Raw genomic sequence first — 23,399 nt, 5'->3', positions numbered from 1 at the left:
CTGCAGCCTGGGGTGGTGCCTTCTTTAGGGCGTTTCCCAGCCTTCAGCAAACTGTGCAGCCTGTGGTGCTGCCTTGGGAAGTGGGCATCTGGCCGAGTGTGGATTTATTTTTGATTATTGGTTTTCCTGGAAAGTGAAGAGGGCTAACAATAATGAGGGGCTTCTTTACTCCAGGCATGTCCCCATACATTGGAGAGGTGGAGGGCAGGGGTTTGGAGTCAGAAGAACTTGAGCTTGAACTGTGGCGTTGGCACTTTCCCCTCTGAATCTCAACTTCACCATTTGTAAAATGGAGATAATAATATAATTATTATTAAATGGGGCCAGTCAAGGAGACAGGGAGTACACAGGGCTTCGCGTGATGCCTGGTCCACTACCGGGGTATGTGTCACAGTTGTGGCTCCTGCAGAGGTGGCAGTGGGCAGAGGCTTGTGCTCTCGGCTAGCCCAGATGGCAAACCTGCCAGCCCTACCTCTTCAGTTTGCACAAATCAGCTCTGGAGTGGGCTTTTGCATCAACCCAGTGGGCTCTCATTGGACTTGAGCTGCTTCTTCTAGATGAAGGATTCTTTTATTAGTTAATTCAACATTTTCTGCATGTGACTTTATTGAGCTGCTACCATGTGCCAGGATATATCATGGTGAACAAGATGCTTAGGATCCTGTGCCACAGTCTTGAGATGCCTATGGCTGCTGGGATAGATCTTCTTGGATATTGAGACCAGCACAGAAGTCAGGGACCCTCCTGGAGACTGGGGCATGGGTTGTGGTCTGTGGGGCACAATGTTCTGTTGGTTTCACTCTCCAGCCAGACTATCACTTGAATTCCTAAGCTTTCTGGGCCCGTTTTCTTAACCATAGAACAGGAAAACATACCCTGCTTTCACAGGCTTGCTGTGAGGAGGAAATAAATAAAAGCATGTGGGCACTGCAAACCCAAAGTGCCTAATAAGTGGGGATTCACTCCTGCATTCTACTAACCCTGAGTCCTGGTGGGAAGGATACCTGCTCTTGGGAGGAGGGTATCAGGGGTGGTGATGACCCCACCAACCATGTCCTGCCCTGTGGCCCACCTCCTGGCGTTGATCATACTATTAGTCCAGTTGTTTGCATCCTCCTCAGAGCACAAGAGCAGCTCTGGCATTTCCAGGGCCTTCTGGCGGCCAGTGATGGATGGCCCTGCCGTCTAGCCCTCACTTGTGGCGGGCCCGGGCGGGTACAGCTTGTGATGGATCAGCCTGGGGATGGTATTTTGGAAGGAAAGTTCAAATTATATTTCAGGATAATATCCTGCCTCCCCGGCCCCCTCCCCACATCCCATTTGTAATCTGGCCCAAGAGGTTCTGGCAGGAGGTAACTAGCTTGTGATGGATGGGCCGGCAGCACCATTAGGCCTGCAGATCCTGGCTCCTTAATTAATATAGATGGGGGTTTAATTTGGGGATTTAGCAGGAATATTTGGAAAGGGGGGCTATGTGGGGCCCTTGGACACCTGTGTTTGCTTCCAGAATGGCCTTGGTGCCTGGACTGGGGCATGTAGTTATGTCATACTATGGAGCTCCCAGCCTCTGCTAACCACCAACCTGATTAATACTGTCCTTTGCCGGCCACGGTCTTGCTTTCCAATGGCCAAAGTGAGGTGTGGAAGTTCTGCTTCCAGAGCAGTGTTGGGTGGCAGCCCCAGGGAATTGCTCCCCAGGGCCAACAGAGGGTGGGGGGAAGCGGGGAAAAGTGAGGTGTACACCCTGCAGCCTCAGAGCAGCCTCCCTTCTCCTTCAGAGTGTGGATGTGGTTCTGATGATCTGGGTGATGTTAAGGGAGATAAAGTGCTGGTTCATGGGTAGGAGAGTGTGAAGTTGTGTATACATGTGTGAATGCAAGTGTGTGTGTGTGCGCACGTGTGTCAGAAGGGCATGAGTGTATGAGTGTGTGCACATATGTCCAATCAGCTCTCTGTATCTGCCGGTTCTGCATCCACAGATTTAACTAACTGTGATTAAAAAAATAATTGAACAAAAACTGTGTTCTGTGCTGAGTATGTACACTTTTTTCTTGTTGGTTTTCCCTAAACAATACAGTGCAACAATTTTCACAGCATTGACATTGTATTAGGTATTACAAGCCATCTAGAGATGTTTTAACATATACTGGAGGCTGGGCATGGGTTATATGCAAATACAACACCATTTTATAAAAGGGACCAGAACATTCAAGGATTCTGGTCTGAGGAGATCGTGGAGCCAGTCCTTGCAGATGCTGAGAGATGGTGATCTATGTGTGTGGGGAGGGCAGGGGATGTGATGCCTGTGTGTTTTGTGAGCAGTGGTATGCTAGTAAATGTTTAGAAAACTGGTCTCCAAGAAAAACAAAGTCCCGATTTGCTGATTTCCACAGTGTAAAGGCTCCTGCCATAGCTGTTTTTGAGTGAGGTGATGTCACTGGACATGGCTTTGGGAAGAGAAATGACAAACATCACGTTGTGCTTCAGAATATCCTCAGAGCATAGATATTATTAATTGCAGGAAAATAATTAGGAAGTGCTGAGCTTTGTGTATTTATCAAGTTTGTAAAATCATTTCTTTAATTGTAGGTTTGTATAATTTAATTCATAGTGGCACTCTTCAATAATTAACTCCCACAGTTCCTGAAAATTTACCAGTGGGTTCTCATGAGGTGATGCACATTGACTCTAGCACACCGTGTGTGTGTGTCTATGTGTGTGTGTGGCAGTGAATGTGAGCACGTGAGAATGTGAATGAGTGTGTGTACGCGTGTGTGAGTAAATGTAGACATGACCATGAATGTGAGTGAATGTGAGCATGCACATGAGCGTGTATGAACACATGCATGTGAGTGTGTGTGCACAAACAGTGCTAGGTGGGGTGGGGGGATTGGCACCATGCGTTGTCCCTGGGACTGAGCCTCTGTGTTCCCAGGTGGAGTCCTCTGCCATCAGCCCTCTGCCCTTGTTCTTTACCCTCTGGCTCAGGCAGGCATGACCCAACACATGTCACTCTTTGCCCCTTCCTTCTCTGCAGCCAAAACTGCCTTGTGTTCCCTTGAGGGCTCCTATCCACCAGGACTTGGGCTCCTGGGTCCTGCCTGGGACACAGCCCTGGTTTGCTATGGCCTCCAGGCCTTTGCCTTCTCACAGAACTGCCGAATGAATTTTTCAAAGTCCAACCCATTCTTTCTGTCCTCCCTGGTGTAGTCTACCTTGAACTCTCATTTCATCTTGACAACATTTCTGCCCTTCCCTCTGCTGCAATAAGGGGTGGCAATGCCACCGTCATGCCTGCTGACCTCTGTGGATACCGGCACAATCTGCTTGACCCCAGAGCAGCCTGATGTCTCCTTCTCTGGCTCACAGTGATCAGAGGTCTCCTGCCTCACTTGTGCTGGCACAGCCCCCCCTGTCTGGTGCAGGGAGTGCTGTCCCTGGGGAGGGTGTTCACCTGCCTTTCCCTCTCTACTGTAAGGTCTTCGAGGGCATCGATGCGCCTCATTTGGCCCAGGCAGGTCTGAGGCTCTGTGGTGCTCTTGAGCCCAGGCAGAGTGGGGTCATGTTGCAGCAGTGGCACTTGGGAGGCCCCCAGCGAGGGGCGGTGGATGGCACCTGTGAATTCCTTGCTGAGTCTTTACTCCTGCCTCTGGTTGGCACCGCTTCCTCAAAGGCAGGTTCCAGAGGAAACAAATTAAACCTGAGTAAATATCAGAGTAATTATGTAAATTATATACATAAGTTAAAGAACACTTGTCATGAGGTCAACCGAAAGCTGTGAAGACAGAGCCTCCTGTGCCAGGGTTGGCATGATGCAGGAGAGTCACTGGAGAGGGTGGGGCCTCTTGTTTTGAGTCCTCCCCACACTTGAGTTTCCTCCCAGGTATTTTGCATCTGTCAGCATCCAGCTTGCTCCTCACAATGGTCCTCTTGTTAGAAGGCCTTACTGCCCGTCTTACAGAGGTAGTGGCTGAGGCTTGGAGCTTAAGAGCCGGGAGGAGCCATCACCTGTGTACCAGTCTCCAAGCCCATGCTCTTTATTCAGGCAGGAGACACAGACCTTCCTTGAAATGGCCTCTGTTAAGAGCAGGCTGCAGCAGCTTGGTCTGCACAGCTCTGGCCTTGGAAGGGGGGTCCTTTGGTACAGAACGGGGCTTCAGGGCTGATTCCATTGATTGCTGCTGCCAAACTTTCCTTTGCCTCAGAGACCTGGGCAGGAGTGGTGGGTTTGGGGCAGCTAGAGATGCAGGCTCTGGTCTCAGTTGCTTAGCAGACCACTCTGACACCTCTCCTGTCCAGAGATGCCACCATGGCCATCCTTCTAGAGTGCACACCAGGCCCTGAACCCCCATGCCCATGCAGAACCACCTGCGGGTCCCCTAGATGGATCACTCGGTCCCATGAGGCCTCTGATCCTGATGTCCTCTTGGTCTAAAGTACTCCTCCCTGTCTTGTCTGTATGCAGGGTCCCTTTTCATCCTGCAAAGTCCAACTCCAAGCTCTCTGAAGGTACCCCACATTTTCTGGATAAACAGACCCCTTTGCACATATTTTCTTCTCTCTGTAGAATGTCTTCAAATACTGCTTGCTTGACTGTATTCTATTGAGCCCCAAGAAATTGGGGCTGGTGTCTGATCTGTCTGTCTTGGGAGCACCACAAAGCATGGACTGATTGGGTACCAGACAGGGGGTTGGAGAAAACCTGAGAGGGAGTGAATGTGGCCAGTCCCAAAATATTGTTACTTGGGAGATAGGAGTTCTGGGCAGTGAATAGGGCACCCCCACCACTACCACCTGGGATACTGGTGGTTCCAAGGATCGGGAGGACCTGCTGAGTGGGTAGGCGACAGCCTGCTGGGCAGGTCTGCAGAGGTACAATCCAGCCCAGGGTTGCTTCCAAGTCATCCCGGCCAGTGCTGCTGTTTCTAATAGCACGAGTTTTTCCTTGTTTATAATTTGAAGAACCAATGAAGATGCTACATTTCATTGTGTAATGTCAGTTATTAATACTGATTGCAAATTAGCAGCTGGTAATTTCATGTACCACATTTTCATCTTCTTGCTATTCTTAAAAGCTAGACTCCAGCATTTGACCAGCATGTGTTGTGTGGTCTTTCTGTAGCTCCATGTGCCTGGTATGGCTACTCTGAAGGCCTGGCGTGGAGTCCCCACTCCTTAGTGCAGCACAGAGGGCAGCGCCTCTTGCAGAGGACAGATCTGGGGTTGCATCCCAGCTCTGTTCTGAGCCAGTGACTAATCTGCAAAATGGGCAAAATCTGGTAATTCCCTAGTAGTGCTTGGGCTCAGATGAAGTGGGCATGTAGGGTTTCTAGCTCGGCATCTGTACAACATCAGGTCTGTGGGCCTGTTTCCTTCCCAGGTACCTCTGGCTTAGAATGACTTGGCTCTGGAGTCAAGGCTCTGGATTCAAGGCCCTGGGCTTGAACTCCGGTTCTGTCTCTTTCTGGTTGGATAACCTCAGGCAAGACACAAGACTATCATGGGGATTAATAAGACAGCATATGCAAATGACTTAGCATAGTGCCTGGCACAAAGTTAGATCTTAATAAGCCTGTGCTGGATACTAATCAGCTTAGACTGCTGTAGAAAAAAAAAAAGTCTTATTCGGGTGACTTAACACATATGTATTTCTGAGAGTTCTGGAGACTAGGAAGTCCAAGATCAAGATGCCGGATCCAGTGTCTGGTGAGAACCCTCTTCCTGGTTTGCAGATGGCTTTCTCACTGTGTCTCAAGTGGTGGAAAGAGAAAGATCTTGAGTCAAGTCTCTTCCTCTCTTGTAAGGACAGCAATTCCATTAAAGGGGCAGCAAATCATGACCTGATTACATCCTAGTGCCATCAGGATTAGAATTTTAACACATGAATTTTGGGGAACACAAGCATTCAGACAGTATGCTGTTAGGATTTTTCCGTCATCCCTTCTGCCATACCATGGCCATAGAAGGTCTTCTGCTGCAGTATTAACGAAAGGTGAAGGCATCAGTTTGGAGGATGCTTGAAAATTCAAATGTTGCTGTTTGGGTAAACACTTGGAAATTCTCTGTTTGCTTTAGGATTTTATTTAAATTAGACAGAGATCCAGAAAAACATCCAGAGCCGCCTCAAAGCAGATGTGGGTCATTCCTGTCTGGTTTGGTGGAGGGATCCAACCTCTTTGGCTATAAAATGGGATGGCAGATCCTCCTCCTAGGACATGAGAGGGAGATAAGAAATGATGATCTGAGCATCCAGCAGCTCCAGGAGAGGGAGTTCTGGCTCCTGGCCTGTGAGCTACAAGGACCTGAAGGCACGGAGTAACCTCCTGACTCACGAGGCCAGTCTCCTAAGGACCTGGAGCCCAGTCGGGTCTTGCTACAGCCCCCAGGGGACCACTCTTGCAGTCCTGTAGGGAAATGCCATGCTGATTCCTCACTCAGAAATGCCAGCATCCAGAGCAGCAGGACTTTGAAAATCATGCCTCCAAATCTTGGAGGAAGAGCTGCTAAAATCAATATCATATACCTCATAAGTGAAAGGTGACAGGGACATCAAACTTTATTTGTGAAAATTCTAAAAATCATTAGCATAGTACAGATTCCTTAAAAAAATAATCTCACTCAGTTGTTGGAAGGGAATTGCAAATCAAAGGCACTATTTATTGCAGTGGGAATAAGGGACCTGGTAGATTAAAAAAAAAATATTGAAGGAGCCAGGGATTTGAAACATGAAAGACAGTAGCAGATCAACACCACAAAAATTTCTCTAAATACTGGAACCCAACCCAGAACAGAAGTTGGTGAAGAATTATTTTATAAACCCATTTTCATTATAACATGTGTAAAATGCAAATCTTGATCATTATGTAAATTAGTTACTTGGTGTAATTTACTTAATTCAAAGCACTTAATGCAGCGTGGTATGTTTTTTCCAAAGTGCCAGAGTAGACGTTTATTTTAAATTGTTTTTAATCTCGATCTTCCAGCCTGATTATTTAAAAATGTTTTTCCCCTGTGTTTGTTTTTTAAATGGAAGGGAACAGAGCTCGGTGAGAGACTGTGTGTTCTGATCAACGGATGGCCTCCATTGCCAGGCGGTGGAGTGGGTACTGTGCACACAGGGACCGCAGTGTCTGATCGTGTGTGAATGTGCCTCATAATTTCGTTCACAAGGAATTATCCAGATGACCCCTTGCTCTCTCCTGAAGCTATCCTTGCTTGGCTTTGTGGCTGGTTCTGAAACCTGTGCGAGTTGAATGTTCCTGGGTATTATTGGCCCTAATTAGGGGCAGCAATGTGTCCCCTTTCTCGGAGAGTTTTCAATGACAGGCCTTCCCCTTCAGCTACTTTTATAACTTTGAAATTTCCATTATCACAGGAGGGATAGCCAACCTTTTTAGTCTCCTATTGTGTCATCCAATTGTCAGGATGGCACCTCCTTTCTTGATGAGCCCCTAGAACAAGGGAGATGATTTGCTCATTTGGGAACCCTTTTGGGGGCGTTCCCTGTGCTGATGAGAAGGTTGGAAGAGAGCTGACAGCCACTGAACATCTTTTCCACTGTGCCAGCTGTAATGTGCACCTCTCACGGGAAGGTGGCGGGCTCTTATGAGCAAGGTGCCATAGCTTTGCTTTGAAGATGAAGAAATGGGCTCAGAGAGGTTGTTGCCCAAGGTTGCATAGATAGTGAGGGATAGTTTCAGATTCATGCCCATGGTTATTCTGTGTGCCTCTGGAGAAGTGGGATCAAAGCCTGCTTCTCTATGCCTTTCCCAGAGTTTTGTATCCCTGGACACCAAGCAACAGGGTGGTTTTTTTTTTTTTTTTTTTTTTGACAGCTAAGAGTTGTTATACGTCGTGCAATGGCTAAATTAAGCAATTTACATTTGTGTTAGCTCATATACTTACTTTTTTTTTTTTTGGTGGGGAGAACACTGAAAATCTACTCTTCTAGCAATTTTCAAATATACAATATATTGTTCTCAACTACACTCATTGTTTATACAATAAAACTGCTGAACTTATTCCTCCTGTCTAAAACTGAAAGTTTCTGTCCTTTGACCAATATCTTTCCAATTGCCCTAGCCGTCAGCCTCTAGTAACTAGCAGCTGACTCCCTATTTCTGTGAGTTCAATTTTTTCCACATGTGTAAGAGAGATCATATAGTATTTGTCTTTCTGTGTCTGGCTTGTTGCACTTAACATAATGTGCCTCAGGCTTATCTATGTTATTGCAAATGACAAGATTTCATTCTTTTATATGTCTGAATAGTATTCCCTTTTGTGTGTGTGTGTGTGTGTGTGTGTGTGTGTGTGTGATTTATTTTTCCATTCATCTGCTGATGAACACATAGGTTGATTCCATATCTTGGCTATTGTGTATAGTAAAAAAGGTGGTTGAGGTTGAGGTATGGGGTCTGTAGGTGGTTTGTATATGATAGGGGTGCTCTGGGGCTCACAGTAGTATCTCCAGGAATTGGCTTTGGGGAGATGGAGGATAGGAAGTCACTCTGGAAGGCCCCAAGACCAGACTTGCCTTGAATGTGGTGGGCAGTCATGACTGTGACACTGACAGTGAGTCCTCTCTCCCAGAGTGGCGGCCCTGTGCTGCTGAGATGTTGGGTCACCACTGTCCTGATCATTGAAGACAACCCCTATCTGGGCCCTGGAGCACGTTGTCATCCTGGACAGGGAGAGACCTGCTTCCCATTTTACTGAAAGATGCTGGATGTGCCACAGTTGTGTGTCCCTGCTCCTCCCTTTGCTGACCTGGCCTGCTGGATGCTCTGCGTGACTTTCATAATCACTCTCATGGATTAATTGTAATGAATTAATTTATTCATGAAACACATTCTGCAAATGGAACACATTCCAGGACACAGGAGGTGCTCCCTGCTTTGGAGCTTACCCTCGGGACCAGAGTTGCTCGAGGACAGGCCTGTGTGAAGTTTGAACATACAGGCGTCCAGCTTAGGGCCTGGCCCACAGCAGGACTTGCAAAACATTTGAGGAAGGAAGAGAGAAAAGGTGAAAGGAAGGAGAGAAGGAAGAAGGGAGGGAGGGAGAGAGGGAGAGTGGGAAAGGTGGGACGCAGGGGAGGGCAAGGGAATGTGTAGCTGGACACTTGTGGGCAGAGGATTCTGGGCAGAGGGCAAGGGTGTTCCTTGTGATTGGAGCCACAGCAGGTGGGTCTTTATAATCTCTTTTCTTGGAAATGGTGGGCGCTTCCTCACTTGCAGACCCAGCCTCCCTCACACCCCAGTTTTTTTGTAGCTGCTCCAGGCCTGTGACAACGATGGTGGCATTTGGAGTTGGCAGCAGGAAGGAGACGAAGCGGTAAAGGAGCCTGGACAGGAGTCTTAGGAAGGAACTTGAATGATGGATAAACTACATCTGGGCAGAAACTTAAAGCATATCTTTGGGAAGCCAGATAGGAAAGAAAGAAAAAAAAATCTGTAGAATCAAAATTGTTTCTCAGCCTTTGGAAAATTTGCCAATAATCCCCAAACTCTTCTAACTGTGAACTCCTTCTGGGTGTGAGATGGCAGCCTTCATACATATATATGTACATTACAGATGGTAAAATATTCTTCATAAGTACTCTCAGTGCTTGGACCTTTCTTGGAAATTGAAATCGTAGGGGAAGCAATTTGATATGTGTTCTTTCATTTCAATTACTTTTCAGAAAAAGTATTTAAAATACCCAGTGACTGTCTGATTTTTTTATCAAAGCCATAGAGGGATAGTCACAGTGACAACCTTAGGTTTTGAAGAAACTTCCCAACTTCACTCCCTTGCCTAGTAGGACTTTGCCTCCACCAATGTGTCGTCATTGCGTGGTTGCTAAAGTCACAGCGGCTTTCAGGCTGCTGTTTGCTTTGGTTCAATTCTATTCCACAAATGCTCAATGTCCTGAGTCTGTGCTGGGTGCTGAGCCTTGGGTTGGATAGAGAAATGAGGAAGACCCTGTTCCTTCTTCCCATGTATTACTATTAGACATTTATATTACTATTAGACTTTATACTATTAAATTTGAGGAAGTCTTGGATTTCAACTTGAGGGGCTGAGATGGCCCTGGGGGGAATATGATGTGAATTTTATCTTGATGGAGGAATGGAGCTCCTAGTAAATTTTAAACTAGGAGTGTCCAGGTAGAGTGTGTGTAGGGGAATCTCCAGGGGAAAGAGCAAAGAGTTTCTTTACCTGGAACTCAGGGTGCCTAGTTTGTGGAGGTGGTACTGGAGGGTGGTGATGGGGGCACAAAAACTAAAAGGGAAAAGACTCTTAGGACCAGACTCTCAGTCCAAGCTAAGTTACTCTGAGTTTATTTTGTGAGCATTGATAACATCTCTTGAAGGCTTTTTGTTTGTTTGTTTGATTGACTGGTGCTTTTGAGGATATTACTTTCTTGGCAACTTTTAAATAAACTTTTGCTATTCGGTGAAGGTCAGAGATGGGCTATATTATTAGAACAGACATGACCTTCAGAGCACACATGCTGGTGGAATGCAGTAGCAGGCTGACGCGAGGGCCCCTTGGTGCAGGCTGATGCAGAAGTCCAGGGAGGAGTTGATGGTGAACCTGAGAAGGTAGAGTGGAGGTGGCCAGCAGGTGTTTAGGAGGAAGAGTGGAGAGGCCTCCACCAGCCTAGAACATGGTGGGCCTCTGTAAATATGTGTCTGGTGGTGTTGCACTCAGAGACAGGAGGGTGGACATAGTGGGTGGTTCGGAAGGAAGCCCAGGATGATCTGGGAATAGGGCTGGACATGTGAGAGGGAGAGATTGGAAAGTAGGTAGGCAGAGAAATAGCATAGAGTGTCTTGAAGCCCAGAGAGATGAGGACTTCAGGATGGGTGGTTGGACTGTACACTCTAGAGAACCAGTGGACAACAAAGAGGAGGAAGGTTCCCCATTTGTTAATGACTTGAGATTTAGATAAGAGTGATGTATGTTGAGCCAGACTCGGGGGAGACAGGCAAGTCACCTAGACATGCAGAGCATTAGCATTATGGAACTGCCAAGGGGAAGAAGGACAGGCATGGGATGCCCATCTCTCCTGTGCTCCTGGTGGTCCCTGGTGCCTGCTGCTCCTTGGCTTCTCTGGCAGCTCCACAGTCTAGGCTTCTCCATGGGGTGAGCAAGACTTTTCATTTGGTGTTGAAGACGCCTCATTCTGGAACTTTCCATGTGCTGTTTGTTCTATCTGCAATATTCTTCCCTAAGAGGTTTCCAGAGCTCCTCCTTCTCACTTTTGCTTCCTGACAGGGGCCTTTTTCTACTTCCCCCGCTCCAAGTCTCCTCTAGACCAACATGGATTTTCTTTAGGGCTCTTATCACCATTGGAAATTGTCTGTTTATCCCACTGTTTATTCTGGTCTGTTCTCAACTCCTGAAATGTAAGTTCCACCTCAGCAAGAACACCGTGTGCTCATCCAGTTTTGTTTTTCAGCACCCAGGGAAGGTGCCCCACAGTGAATGCTCTTGGTGAATATTGGAGAATAGAAGGCAGAATGACCATGGGCAGGAGGACTCTGTCAATCTGGGAATGGAAATATTTCTGGTGACCAGGGTATTCCAGAGTCTAAAAGTGGGGCTGGGAGAGGGAGTCAAGATCCTGAGGCATTGCTGTGTCACATCCCTCACAGGAATAGGCTTCTCCATGTTCCCTGCACTTCCTCCTCCCCTGGGGAGAAGAATTCTTACAGTGGGAACTTTTCCCTATCCCTGCTGGTAGCTGTTCCACAGTTTATGCTTCAGAGATCTGGGGCCACTTACCTTCTCATGCCTTTTCTGGGATAGAACTGATGTGATTCTTGATGTGGCTCTAGTTAGCTCCCTGCCTGTGGGTGGAATTGGGGTGGGCCTGTTGAGGGTAGCTACACCCAAGATGGTGGATGGGCTTGGCTAGTCTGTACAGGTAGCTTGTTAGGAAGGGCCTGGGACAGGTCCAAAACTCCATGGGAGCCCAGGGCACTGTCCTTGCTCTGTCTCTGGTCTATTCTCTTGGGAAATTCTTCCTTCTTGGGGAGCAGCAGAAGAGAGCTGGCGTTATTGTGGGTGGAAGAGGGTAGCATTGCAAACTTGGTCTCTTGCAAGAAAAGAGAAAATGACTTTTGTTGGAGAAATGGGCTTTCTTGGCTCCATTCTTGGGAAGTGGGCAGAGGGACTGCAAAATTAGCTTGTGCTCCTGATGGTTACCTGCTCCAAGCCCTCCCCGAGTATGCCGAATAAGAGCTCCAGAGGATGGAGGCTGGGAGCCGACCTTTTCAGTCAGGTGGGAGCAGGCATTGCGGCCCGGGCTGTGGTCCTTTGGGAGCTTTCAGCCGGCATCACTAATTTCTAGGAGGGAGAAGCCAGCCGTTGCCTGTCGGGACCTTAACCTCTCTCTGATGGCTCAGTCCCATTAGGAACTGTCCAAGCAAGAGCCAGAAACAGTAGCCAAGGGCATGCGAAGAGCTCTGAGGGGTCTTGTCCTCTATGTATGTCCTTAGATGTTTTCCACTGCTCTTGTCACCTTCTAATCCCTAAGGCAATGAAATAGCCCTCCACATTGAGATGCTTTAGCCTGGGGGTCCTCAGAAAAGTGACTAAAAGGAACTTCTTCCCCAGTCTGAGAAGTTTGGCCATGCTGGCATGATTCCTGAGGTCCCTAGGATCACATGGGTGGCACTACCAGATTTATGAACCTATATGAGGCTTCTTTATGCAAGTGTCTTGTAAACACACAGAAAGGCACTCTGTGATTAGTCTCGTCACTTTAAAGACTTGCAATGGCCTTCAAAGGTGCTCAGAGGAGCAGGAACTGGTAGATGGTACATCTCAGTGTCCTACCTCACATCTGTCCTATCAGCTGTGTTCAGATCTGAGTCATAGCTAAGTCATGGGGATAGTGAAGACTGTTAGTGTCCTGGGCAAGGGACAAGGCTGCAGAAGCTTCCTGTGGACACATGGCTTCAATCCCGGTCTGGCTCACGCTCAGCCCATGTGGATAGTGCTACAGGCAATTTGTGGAGGGGTGACTTTTTAAGGTATAGACCTTGCTGTTTCATTTACATTTTCATGAGGTCTACTAGATATAATCCATCCAATGACCTTGGCTTATCAGTTAGTTATTGCTGGGAAACAAACCATCTCAAAATTTAGTGGCTTAGAACAAGAGTCATTTATTATTTTTGATGAGTCTATAGTTCAGTCAGGCAGCTGCTCTGGCCTCACTCATGTGTGTGAGTTCAGCTGGCATGTGGCTGGGGGTGACTGCTTGGGGGCTGGTCTGAGTCTTCTCTCTGTCTGCTCATCCCTTCAGCAGGATAGCTTATGGATGTTCTGAAGGTAGTGGATGTTCTGAAGAGCAAAAATGGAGATGCACAAATACTCATTTGAACCTCCGTGCTAAGTTTACAATTGTCCCATAGGCCAAGGCAGGCCATATGGCTAAAGTCAGAAGCAGCACTGGCGAGGTCTTCATGATGCCAGGGAAAAGGCATGGGAGGAGGGAGGACATTACCAGGGGCCTGAAGCAGCTGATCTATCATATTTGGGGACATCACTTGCACTATGCTGGTTAAAATATGGTTTCTCCAGGCAGTGCCCTACAGTAGGACTTCCTGTGATGATCTATCACATATCATCTCTATCTGCACTGTCCAATATGGTAACCAACAGCCAGACTGGCTGTTGGGTACTTGAAATGTGACTACTGTGACTGAGGAACTAAGTATGGATTTTTCTTTCATTTTAATTAACTTAATAAATCAACCTATTTATTAAAATTTAATAGCTACATGTGGCTTACTGGCTATGTTATGGGATAGACAAGATCTGGGAGGAACTCTCATTAGCACCCGCAGAAAGCTATTGCGTGCCAGACATAGGAGCCCACTGCTGGTTTCTGTGTGGGCAGCTGCTTAGTGCTGAGATGGTCTCCAGCTTACAATGCACAGGTATGAGCCATGCTGGTGCTCAGGAGAGGAGGGGTTTACAGCTCTGCTGAGTATTTATAGTTGGGATGTCCCTGTTCCTCTTGTGTTCGGTGCCTTGAGCCATATCCACACCCTCTGATTGGTTAAGAAGTACTTGTCTTTCTGTGCCTGGTTTATTTTACTTTACATAATGTCCTCCAGGTTTATTTGTGTTGGCACCAATGTCAGGATCTCCTGTTTTATGATCAAATAGTGCTCCACTGTGCATATCTACCACATTTCTTTGTTCATCAGTTGATGGACACTTAGGTTGCTTCTATGTTTTGTTTTTTTTGTGGCTAGTGTTGTAGTAAACAAATAATGCATTATATCACTCTTGTAGAATTAAAAATGTTGATCTCATAGAAGTAATGAGTATAACTGTGGTTCCCCAGAGACTGGGAAGTGTAACTAGAAGCAGTGGAGAGAGAGATTGATCAGTGGGTACAAATGCAGTTAGATAGGAGGAATAAATTCTGATGTTCTGTTGCACAGAAGAGTGACTATGGTTGACAATATTGTGTTGAAAATTGCTGAGCAGATAAGAGTATTTTGAATGTTCTCACCACTAATCAATAATAAATTTATGAGGGGATGGGTATTCTAATTGCCCTGATTTGCTTTTTACACAATGTCTACATGTACTGAAACATTATACTGTGCTTTGTAAATGAGTATAATTCTTATGTCTGCTAAAAAAAAGAATAAAAGAAGAATAAGCTTTTTTAAGCCTCTTTATATCTGTTCTGGGAGGCCAGTGGCCTCAACACTCCATTGAGTCAAGAGGTCTCAACTGCAAGGAGCAGAAGGAGGTGGAGGGAAATGGGGCTGTGGCCAGGGACCACCAGCTCACATAGCCTAGAGGACAGAACTGCCAGAACTGGGCTCATACAGGGAGAGAAGAGAAGCTGATCATGATTGGTGCATTCTAACCATATGACTTTTTGAACGGCAGGAAGGGCTCCCCATGGTGATAGACATAGTCATTTTGGGCTGGGCACATGGCCTCTCTGGACCATGGTAGCAGACTTGAACCCTTGCTTCTGGTGGTAGATTGCCCAGGAGGGGAGCACTGGAGTTAGAATCCCTTCAAGTTCCCTTCCCACTTAAAGATAATTCTCTCCTCCTCCTCCTCTTCTTCCACTTTCAGACATCCGTGGGCTCCAAAGCTTTCTGGATCAGGCCTCGCGGCTGGGCCTTGATGTTTCTCTGCAAAAGGTGGACAAGAACATTAGCCACGTATTCACCAGCCTCTTCACCACCATGAAGACAGAGGAACTGAATCGCTACCGGGACACGCTGCGCCGTGCCATCCTATTGCTCAGCCCGCAGGGGGCGCACTCCTTCATCAATGAGGTAGGTCATGGGAGCCTGAGGCTGCAGATGCCACGTCCCCACGGGTCACAGGGTATGGCACAGGTGAGCTGCAAGGCGCAGCCTTCTCGTGTAGGCCAAAACAGATGTGGCAATCCATGGACGTTGGCCTACAACACATGGCCATGCAGGGGTTGGCCTGAGCAAGGCTCTGCTGCTGATTGGTCTGACAGGTGTTCCAAGGCCTTCTCAGGCTCTGAGAGGCTGTGTCGTAGCTGGTGGGAAGCTTGCTTACAAGTCACTGTCAGAAATTTCTGAGTCAAAACTCGGGTTTGCTTTTTTTTTTTTTTCCCTCCCCTTAATTTTCCTCTTTGTTGACAGGTGTAAGCCTGTAGGGATAAAATAAATTTCTAGTTCTCTGCAGAAGTGGGCAGGTCTGCTGTGGATTTGTTAGCATCTGGAGGAGGTGTCCGTTGCATATTGTCAAATGATACCTTGTGCATGCTTATTTCTTTGGTGCTTGGGCTAATCAGTGTGTGTGTGCATGTGCGTGCATGTGCGCACACATGTGTGTTTTAAAATACCTCTTTTAGGGGTTAGGACTTTCTAATGAAGACAGGACTCACCAGCTTAATAAAGAACGTATTCATTTGATAACAAACTGGAGAACTCCAAACTAGAATGAGCTGGCTGATTGGTGCTGGCCCCAGTGATCTCATGACAGAGAGGTGATCCGTGAGCAGTTAGTTGGTGGGCCCTCTCCAGCCTGAGTTGGTTTTTGCAGGGGTGGATATGTTGGGGATGTGGGTGTGCCTGGGAGCAGGGGAGCCCTGAATGGGTCATAGGACAGCTGGATGCTCCCTGCCCTTTCTCCACACAATCCAAATCACCTTGCTGGCCTTCTGTGATTGAAAGTGGAATAAAGAGAAAGGCAAAATTATATTAATTCCATTTGATGTACTTTGCTTTGCTTATTCTGCTTTCCCCTCTAATTAATTATTACTCAAAATGCTACCTCATACATCAGGAACCAGCACGAAGCCCACTGCCAGAGAACTTGAAATTGGGAACGCTTAATTTGGTGCAATTGGCCGGCAGCCCTGACGCTCTTGGCTAATCAGGGCCCCTGATCACGCTGGTGGTCAGCTGGGTTGTGATGTCCTGTTGGCTCTCTCCATTTTCACCAGAACCTATTTTGCTGTATGCAGTGATTCAGTCCAGTAATGGGCAGACTAGGATTAGCACCACTAATGTGCCCAGCCTTTCTCAGAATGTTTCCAGCAGCGTATTTGCAAAAGTCTGCTCCTGGGATGGCTTTTCTCCTTGCTCTTTACCCCCAGACAGCACATGCTGCGGGGATGCTGTCTGATAATTCTTTTGCCAGCCTCCTCCCTTCACCTTCTTGCTAATGCCTTGCCCTCTCTTCTTGCTTCCCTTCCTCCTTTCCGCTGTTCTGCCATGAAGTTTGGGAGTGGAAAGAATACTGGCTTTGGAGTTCAACAGATTTGCGGTCAAGTCCCAGCTTCTCTTACTATTTGTGTGACCTTGGCCAACTTGCCTCACCTTTGGAGCCTTAGTTTCTGCATATGTAAAACAGGGATAAAGGAGGTGACAGTGATGATTAAACACTTGGCATGGAGCTTTTTTGAGAAGCATCTGTCTTTTTCACCACACACACACATGCATTTTGCTTCCAGAGAAAAATTCAGTCCCTTCTTGTTTCCAGGCCCTGGAAGGATTTAACACACAACCAATATTGCCCTAAAGACATTATTTCCAAGCGGTTAATTATGCAAACTCCTGTAGTGCTGGATACACTCTGCTTGGCTCTGGTCTGCTGCCTTTTCCAATTCCCCAGGCTGTGTTTGCAAAACCTTTGTGTTGCTGGGTTCTTCAGGGCTGGGGGGGGGCACTGGAATATCTATTTTCAATATCAGACAAGAGTGACAAGTCTCTGGGAGGGGTGATGGGAGACTGATGGCAAGTATGACATATGGATTTTGGGCATAGCGCAAACCACTCCTGCTCTTGAGTTTGGCTCACATTGGTGAGAATCTTGGTTGCCAGTCCTCTGCCCTGCCATTGGGAGAAGAAGCCATTGTTTCTGGATGCCCATCAAGGGCCTGGCCCTCTTGTGTGTTCTCTTATCTGTACACCTTGCAGACAAGAAAACTGCAAAACAGAAGAAGTTAAATGCTTGCTTAAAGTCATACAGATTGCCACTAAGGGATTGAACAGAATTCGAATCTAGATTTGACCAGCTCCAGAGCTCTTTGGTGGTAACTACAGAGAACACATTGTACTACACTTTCTGTAGTGGGTAGCATATAGCTGCGCTGGCTTTCTGGGGGGGAAGATATGGTTTGGTTGCCTCTAGCCAAGGTCTAGAGAGGTTTTTTCAGGTATTACGTCCAAAGAGTTTTATTGCATCTACTAAGTATGGTAGGGAAGCGATCTGGACTTGGGAGGTGAATATGACCTGTCTGAGTGACTGGCCTAGAAGGTCTCCTAGGAGATAATTGGGAATGCCATACCTTCCCAAAGCCTTCACCACTGTCTGGGGACATTGTTAGGGCTTCTTGAGCATACGGATCCAACTTCCTTTTTGTTGTGATAAAGACAGATGATGTTCACAGGGTAACCCAACACCAGAGCATATTCTGAATTTTATGAAACTTAAAACACTGTTATGAAGAAGTAAACAGACTCCTGGCCACCACAGCCCTGGATAATATGTCGATGTTGTGCCCAATGGGAAATGGTATAGCTGTGTGGGTTTTGTGTCCTTCTCAGCTGTAATGGCGCTTTCTCCACTGAAAAACCCTGTGGAATGGGATTGGGTGAGGAAGACAGATCTGCCTTCTACATTTTGCTGAATGTGAATCTGCTGAGCTGGCACTTTCAACAGCAAGTCTTTCATGACAAGGACATGGCTTTCCATTGTGACCTACCAGTCTGCCAATTTGCTGCACTGGGAACTGCTTCTCTGAGCAGTGTCTCCAATGCATTCTTCCACTATGGGTGACTCTTGGCCTGGGGGACAAATGGTACACTGGCCTCTCTGTCATCCCACTTCACAAAGGGCCACACTGGCTGGAGCTGGCAGGTTCAGGGACCCTGGGCTTGGTGGTGAATGGAAGGCTGGCTATAGCAGACTGAGGCATTGGGACTTGATTGGAGGACTCTCTGGGCTTCTGTAGGAGATTCCATCTGGATCTGCCCATTGTTCAATCTTAATTCCACATTTTCTCCTGAGTCTTTTTGACAGTCTCAACAGCCACCACATCAATGTATCATCTTAAAAAAGTGGTTTGAAGACTCCCTTTGCAGAGCCTGGGCTTAGAGGTGACAGTGCCCTGGTCTCCTTGTTCCAGGCCTGGGGCTCACCATAGGGTTCCCTTGAGGCCTCCTGAGGGTGCAGGTCATGGGGAATCCCTTCTTCTAAGTGGGGATTGTTCTGCTTTGCCCTTGGCCTTGGAGGGAGAATGGCTTTTCCCAATATACCCTAGTTGGGTATATTATCTTCTCTGTCAGGTATTGGTTCTTCTCTGGGCTGCTGGGTGCTGAGTGAGGCTTCAGTGGGCGGTAACCTCACCTGTGATATTGTCTTTACCTGTGATGGCAGCAGTGTGAACTGGCCCTTCTGAGACTTTGAGCATGGAGCAATACCCTCTAGGCAGGAAGAGATAGGGTGGCCAGAGGATCCAGGAAAGCTTTCTGGAGTAGGTGACACTCGGGGTGGGTCTATAGGAATGACTCTCACTAACCATATGGATAAGGGCGGGAGTAGGGGAGAGGGTCTTAGCAGTGGTGGGTGTGCAGGACCAGGAGTGGCTGGAGCTGAGGCTGGGATGGCAGCAGGGAGAGCTCCCTAGTTGGGGGCCAGGAATCTCTGCTTCAAGACTGGTTTGTTCTTGGGTCCTTTTCAGGTTCTGAGAGGTCAATGGCGTACTGTTTATACATCTTACTACTTCTGCTCCCTCCAGGTCAGGTTTGATGGGGAGACCTCAGTCCACTGTCAGTTTTGGTCTTAGGCTCTATCTTGGCTTTTCGGTAGAAATCGTACTCGCCCATCAGTCTGTTAGCTGTCCATCATGTTTATCCTTTCATCTGTCCATCTGTTTCAATCCATCTATCCAATCTCCACTCACCCAGCATGTACTTAATGGGTGCCTCTTGCAAATTAGGAATCATATCAAGTTCTGGGCAGGAACATTGGTATCTCCTCACTGAGACCAGCTGTGACATTGAAACTTGTGTCCACACACCAAAGCTATGTATTGCTTGGTGTTCCCAGTAGTTGGCAGAGAGGCTGTGACCCTGACTACTGAGGCCCCCTCCAAGTATGTGTGGGCATTGTTGGGAGCTCCAGGACTTTGACCTTTCACCTCTCAGTGAAAAGTGGTCCTCCACTTTAGCTGTTCATTGGCCTCCCTCTTTCTTTTTGTTTCCCCCCACATTTCCTTTTCTCCTTCCCCATTTCTTTTGTCTCACTGGAAACAAAAGAATGGAAAAATGAGACAATTTCAACCATTTGTACACTTGGTGGAGAAGAGTTTCTGCTCTTGCTCACAGTTCACAGGTGAGAGATGCAGCCTGCCTTGCCCCAGCACCCAGGCGTTGTCCATCTCTGTGTGTCCTGTAGATGTTGGGCAATCTGCATGTGATGCCCTCAGGGTCAGGAATTGTATGGTGTTTACCAATTTTATCTTCTGAGAACAGTACAAGGCCTGGTCCACAGAGGCTGTTGAGGGAATAAATGAATGGATATTTTATATTTTGTTACTTTCAGTAGAGAGGCCTGCAGTTAAGTTTTTCTTGTGTGTGTCTTTGGCTTTTCAATAAGTCCTAGAGAAACCTCTCAGCATAGGCATTGGCCTTGACACTTTGCAACTGGGAAAACTCAATTTTTCCTAAGAAATGTACCTTAATCCAAGATAAGTCAGTGAACAGGGCCTGGGATGCTCCTTCAGGTAGAATGGTCCTGGACTAGCTGGTGTGTGTGGCAGGGGACAATTGGGTACAGTGTGTGGGAGCCAGACTTATGGTAAGCAGCAGTGCAGGCAGGTGTGGGAAGCTGGGCACACACTCATGTACATGCCCACACACATACATATACAGGAGGACACACGATATTCCAAGGATATAATCAAACATCCACATACATTGGTACAACCAGATTCTGAGACTGGCACAGTCCTTTGGGGGCTACCACACACTTACACAAACAGTGTAAGTGCAGACCCATACATCAATATGTATGCACACATCAAGCAGGATAGCAGCATTGCTGGTAGCAAAGTGGCTTGAGGAAAGCATTGCATTGCAATTCTGGGGAGGAAATGGTGGTTACAAAGTGACAGTGGCAACAGGTGCCACTGCAGTTAGATACCAGAAGGATGGGAGAAAGAACAGGGAGGGGAACGGCTGTAGGACAGCTTCCCATTGCTCTGGGAGTGAGTGGCACCTTTCGCTCAGGCTGAGCAGAGTAGTGAGAGTGACGGGACGATGTGGGAAGGAGTTTCTCCCAGTAAGCCTCCCCAGAGTGGCTTCGCAGGCATGGAGCATGGCTGGAGGCCAATTTGATCCTTAACAGAACTGGGTTACCTCCTGGCTTCAAATCAGTTGCTTCTCTGATTCTGCTGCAGTGAGTGAACCTCCCATAATTTGAATATAAAGATTATGCTCTTACTGCATTTATAGCCAAGGTAAATTAAGTAATCACCATGTTCTGTTGTCCCACATGATATATGCAAATATTTCTCACGCCAACACTGTAAATTTTTAGCAGATGACTTTATCACTCAAAGCTAGGATAATTCTGTGTCATTTAAGTATCATTTACCAGAATATTTTCAATTACTAATTAATTATAGAAGATTAATTCTTAAATATGGCCCCACATTTGCATTTAATCATATCCTACTGTTTACAGATTATAAAGCCTTGGCACTTTAGCAAAAGTACTGTCAGTCTGAAAAATTCATTTTTTCTCTCGCAAGTTTTTAGAAATGAGATCACAAGGAAGAGACATTTTCTAGTTTATTCTGGCAGGTTTGGAGCTCAGCAGCTGTGAGAGGCAGTCAGAACTCAGGGCCTGGCTGAGATGGGAAAAAGGACAGAGAGTTATCATATTAGGTCCTGTGTTTGGAGACTTCACAAGGACTTCGTCCTCTTCCTTCTCTGTCCCTCGCTTCTTGCTCATCCTTTCAAGCTCCATGTTTGCTGGGGAAGTTGTCAGGAGATACCCTCTGTGACTAAGCAGTACTAGTCTTGCTGGCCTCTGGTGTCCCACTCCATTGTCACATCCTCAGGACCTGCTGCTACCTGAACACACCTCCACTGATACATCAACTGAGAGCCAACCTCGCACCCGTCACTTTTGACATGACCATTTGTTGCATCTTTCATCTGTTGTGACATGGGAGTGTTAGGCACAGGAACTGGGACCTGCTCATCTTTTCTAGTCACCTTCTTAGGGTTTGGGCAAGATGGTTGGCAAATGGATAAAGGAAGGGTAGACTCTGGGGAGCACTGGCTTCTGCCTCCATACAAATATTGTTTAGAATTCAACTGCCCAGAAGGTCGACTGCATAAAATTCTTAATGCTCCTGGCAAGTAGGGACACCCCAGTAAAACACTGTTCTGAAAGAAAATTTGTTTGAATTTTTAAATGTTTTTATTTAGTGTATTATAGTTATACATACTATTGGGGTTCATTTTGACATAACCATACATGCATGGAATATAATTTGCTCCATTTGAGTTCCTAGTACTTTCTCTTTCCTGCCCCTTCTCCCACCCCTGTTCTCTTTCCTCTTGTTTACTGGTCTTCCTTCTATTTATTTGTAGTTTGCAAAATTGGTGATATATATATATATATATATATATATATATATATATATATATATATATATATATATATGTCTCTGTGAATGAACTTCCCTGTGGTGTATTCTTATATGTACATGGCATATTTTGTCAATTTCTTCCTATAGTTCCTCCCCTTTCCCATCCCTCTTCCCTTGTCCTTTATTCCACTGACCTCCCTTCTATTTTCATGGGATCCCCCACCTTCCCTTCCCCTCCCCCTTTATTTTGCTCTGGTTTCCACATAATGGGAGAAAACATTTAACCTTTGACTTTCTGCGTCTGGCTTATTTAACACTTAGCATGATCTTCTCCATTTTCATCCATTTACCAACATATGCCATAATTTCATTATGGATGGCTGCCACCTATTCTTTATCTATTCGCTGATTTTTGATATTTCAAAGAAGCATCCTAGCAATCATGGGCGGATAGTGTCTAAATGCCGCTGGACTTTCTGGTGTTTGTTCTCTGGTTGAGGGCTGCTTCTATTCTGAGTTACCTTTGGAGTCATGCCACCTCATTCTTGGTGCTCAGGGATGCTGAAGGCTTCACTCATGCTGTCCAGGAGGACTGTCGGCTCCTTCCTGGGGTCAAAGAGAGAGATCATGAACCTAAAATATGGGCCTGAAGACACCTGGGGTTCTTTCCTTCCTTTGCAGGTCATTAAATAGCTGAGCAAAATGTCAGTTTCTCCCCAGAAGCCTCTTGGCTGGGGAGGCAGGAGGCCTGAGAAAAGGCACTTACAAAGGGAAATGGGCACTTGTGATAGCCAAAGTAACTCGGCTACCCTTTCTGTACCTCAGATCTCCAAGAGCTTTCAGCCTGAGGAGCCTCTGATGGAAGAGCTGGATAGGGAGCATGGTGGGAGTGCCATAGGAGGGCATGGGAGTGTTGTGAAAGGCAGAGGTGAGGTGATACTATCCAAATTGTCATGAACTCATCTCAGAAAACTGTGCGTTTCATGCAGCTTCCATGTTGGCTGCCCTCTGCATGTGGTAGCTCCCAAATGGAACCCTCACTTGGGGCTAGAAGAAACTTGATCTTGGTCACTTGCCATCTTGTGGAGCTGCCAATCTGCGTGGAGAGGAAAAGGCCTCTGTATCAGTCAGCTAATGCAGTGTAACAAGCCATCCGGAAACTCAATGCGATGAAACAAACATTTGTTGCCGTTCATGAGTCTTGTCAGTAGACCCGGGTCAGATCAACTAATTTCAGCTGGGCTGTCTCATGCATCTGTGCTGGCTGGTGAGCATGGTA

General features: G+C 46.8%; 1 protein-coding gene across 2 annotated transcripts in view; it reads left to right on the top strand.

Moving 5' to 3' along the window:
* Positions 1–23,399, top strand: part of Grid1 (glutamate ionotropic receptor delta type subunit 1) — a 703,077-nt gene that overhangs the window by 214,707 nt on the left and 464,971 nt on the right. For both annotated transcript variants that reach the window (XM_048801681.1, XM_048801682.1), the window contains exon 4: positions 15,106–15,311. In XM_048801681.1, coding sequence (XP_048657638.1) covers positions 15,106–15,311 — 206 coding nt within the window. The remainder of the gene's footprint in view (positions 1–15,105; positions 15,312–23,399) is intronic.

Source organism: Marmota marmota, unplaced genomic scaffold, assembly GCF_001458135.2.
Source record: "Marmota marmota marmota unplaced genomic scaffold, marMar, whole genome shotgun sequence".
Classification (NCBI taxonomy): Eukaryota; Metazoa; Chordata; class Mammalia; order Rodentia; family Sciuridae; genus Marmota; species Marmota marmota.
This window is presented reverse-complemented; position numbering and strand designations above follow the sequence as displayed.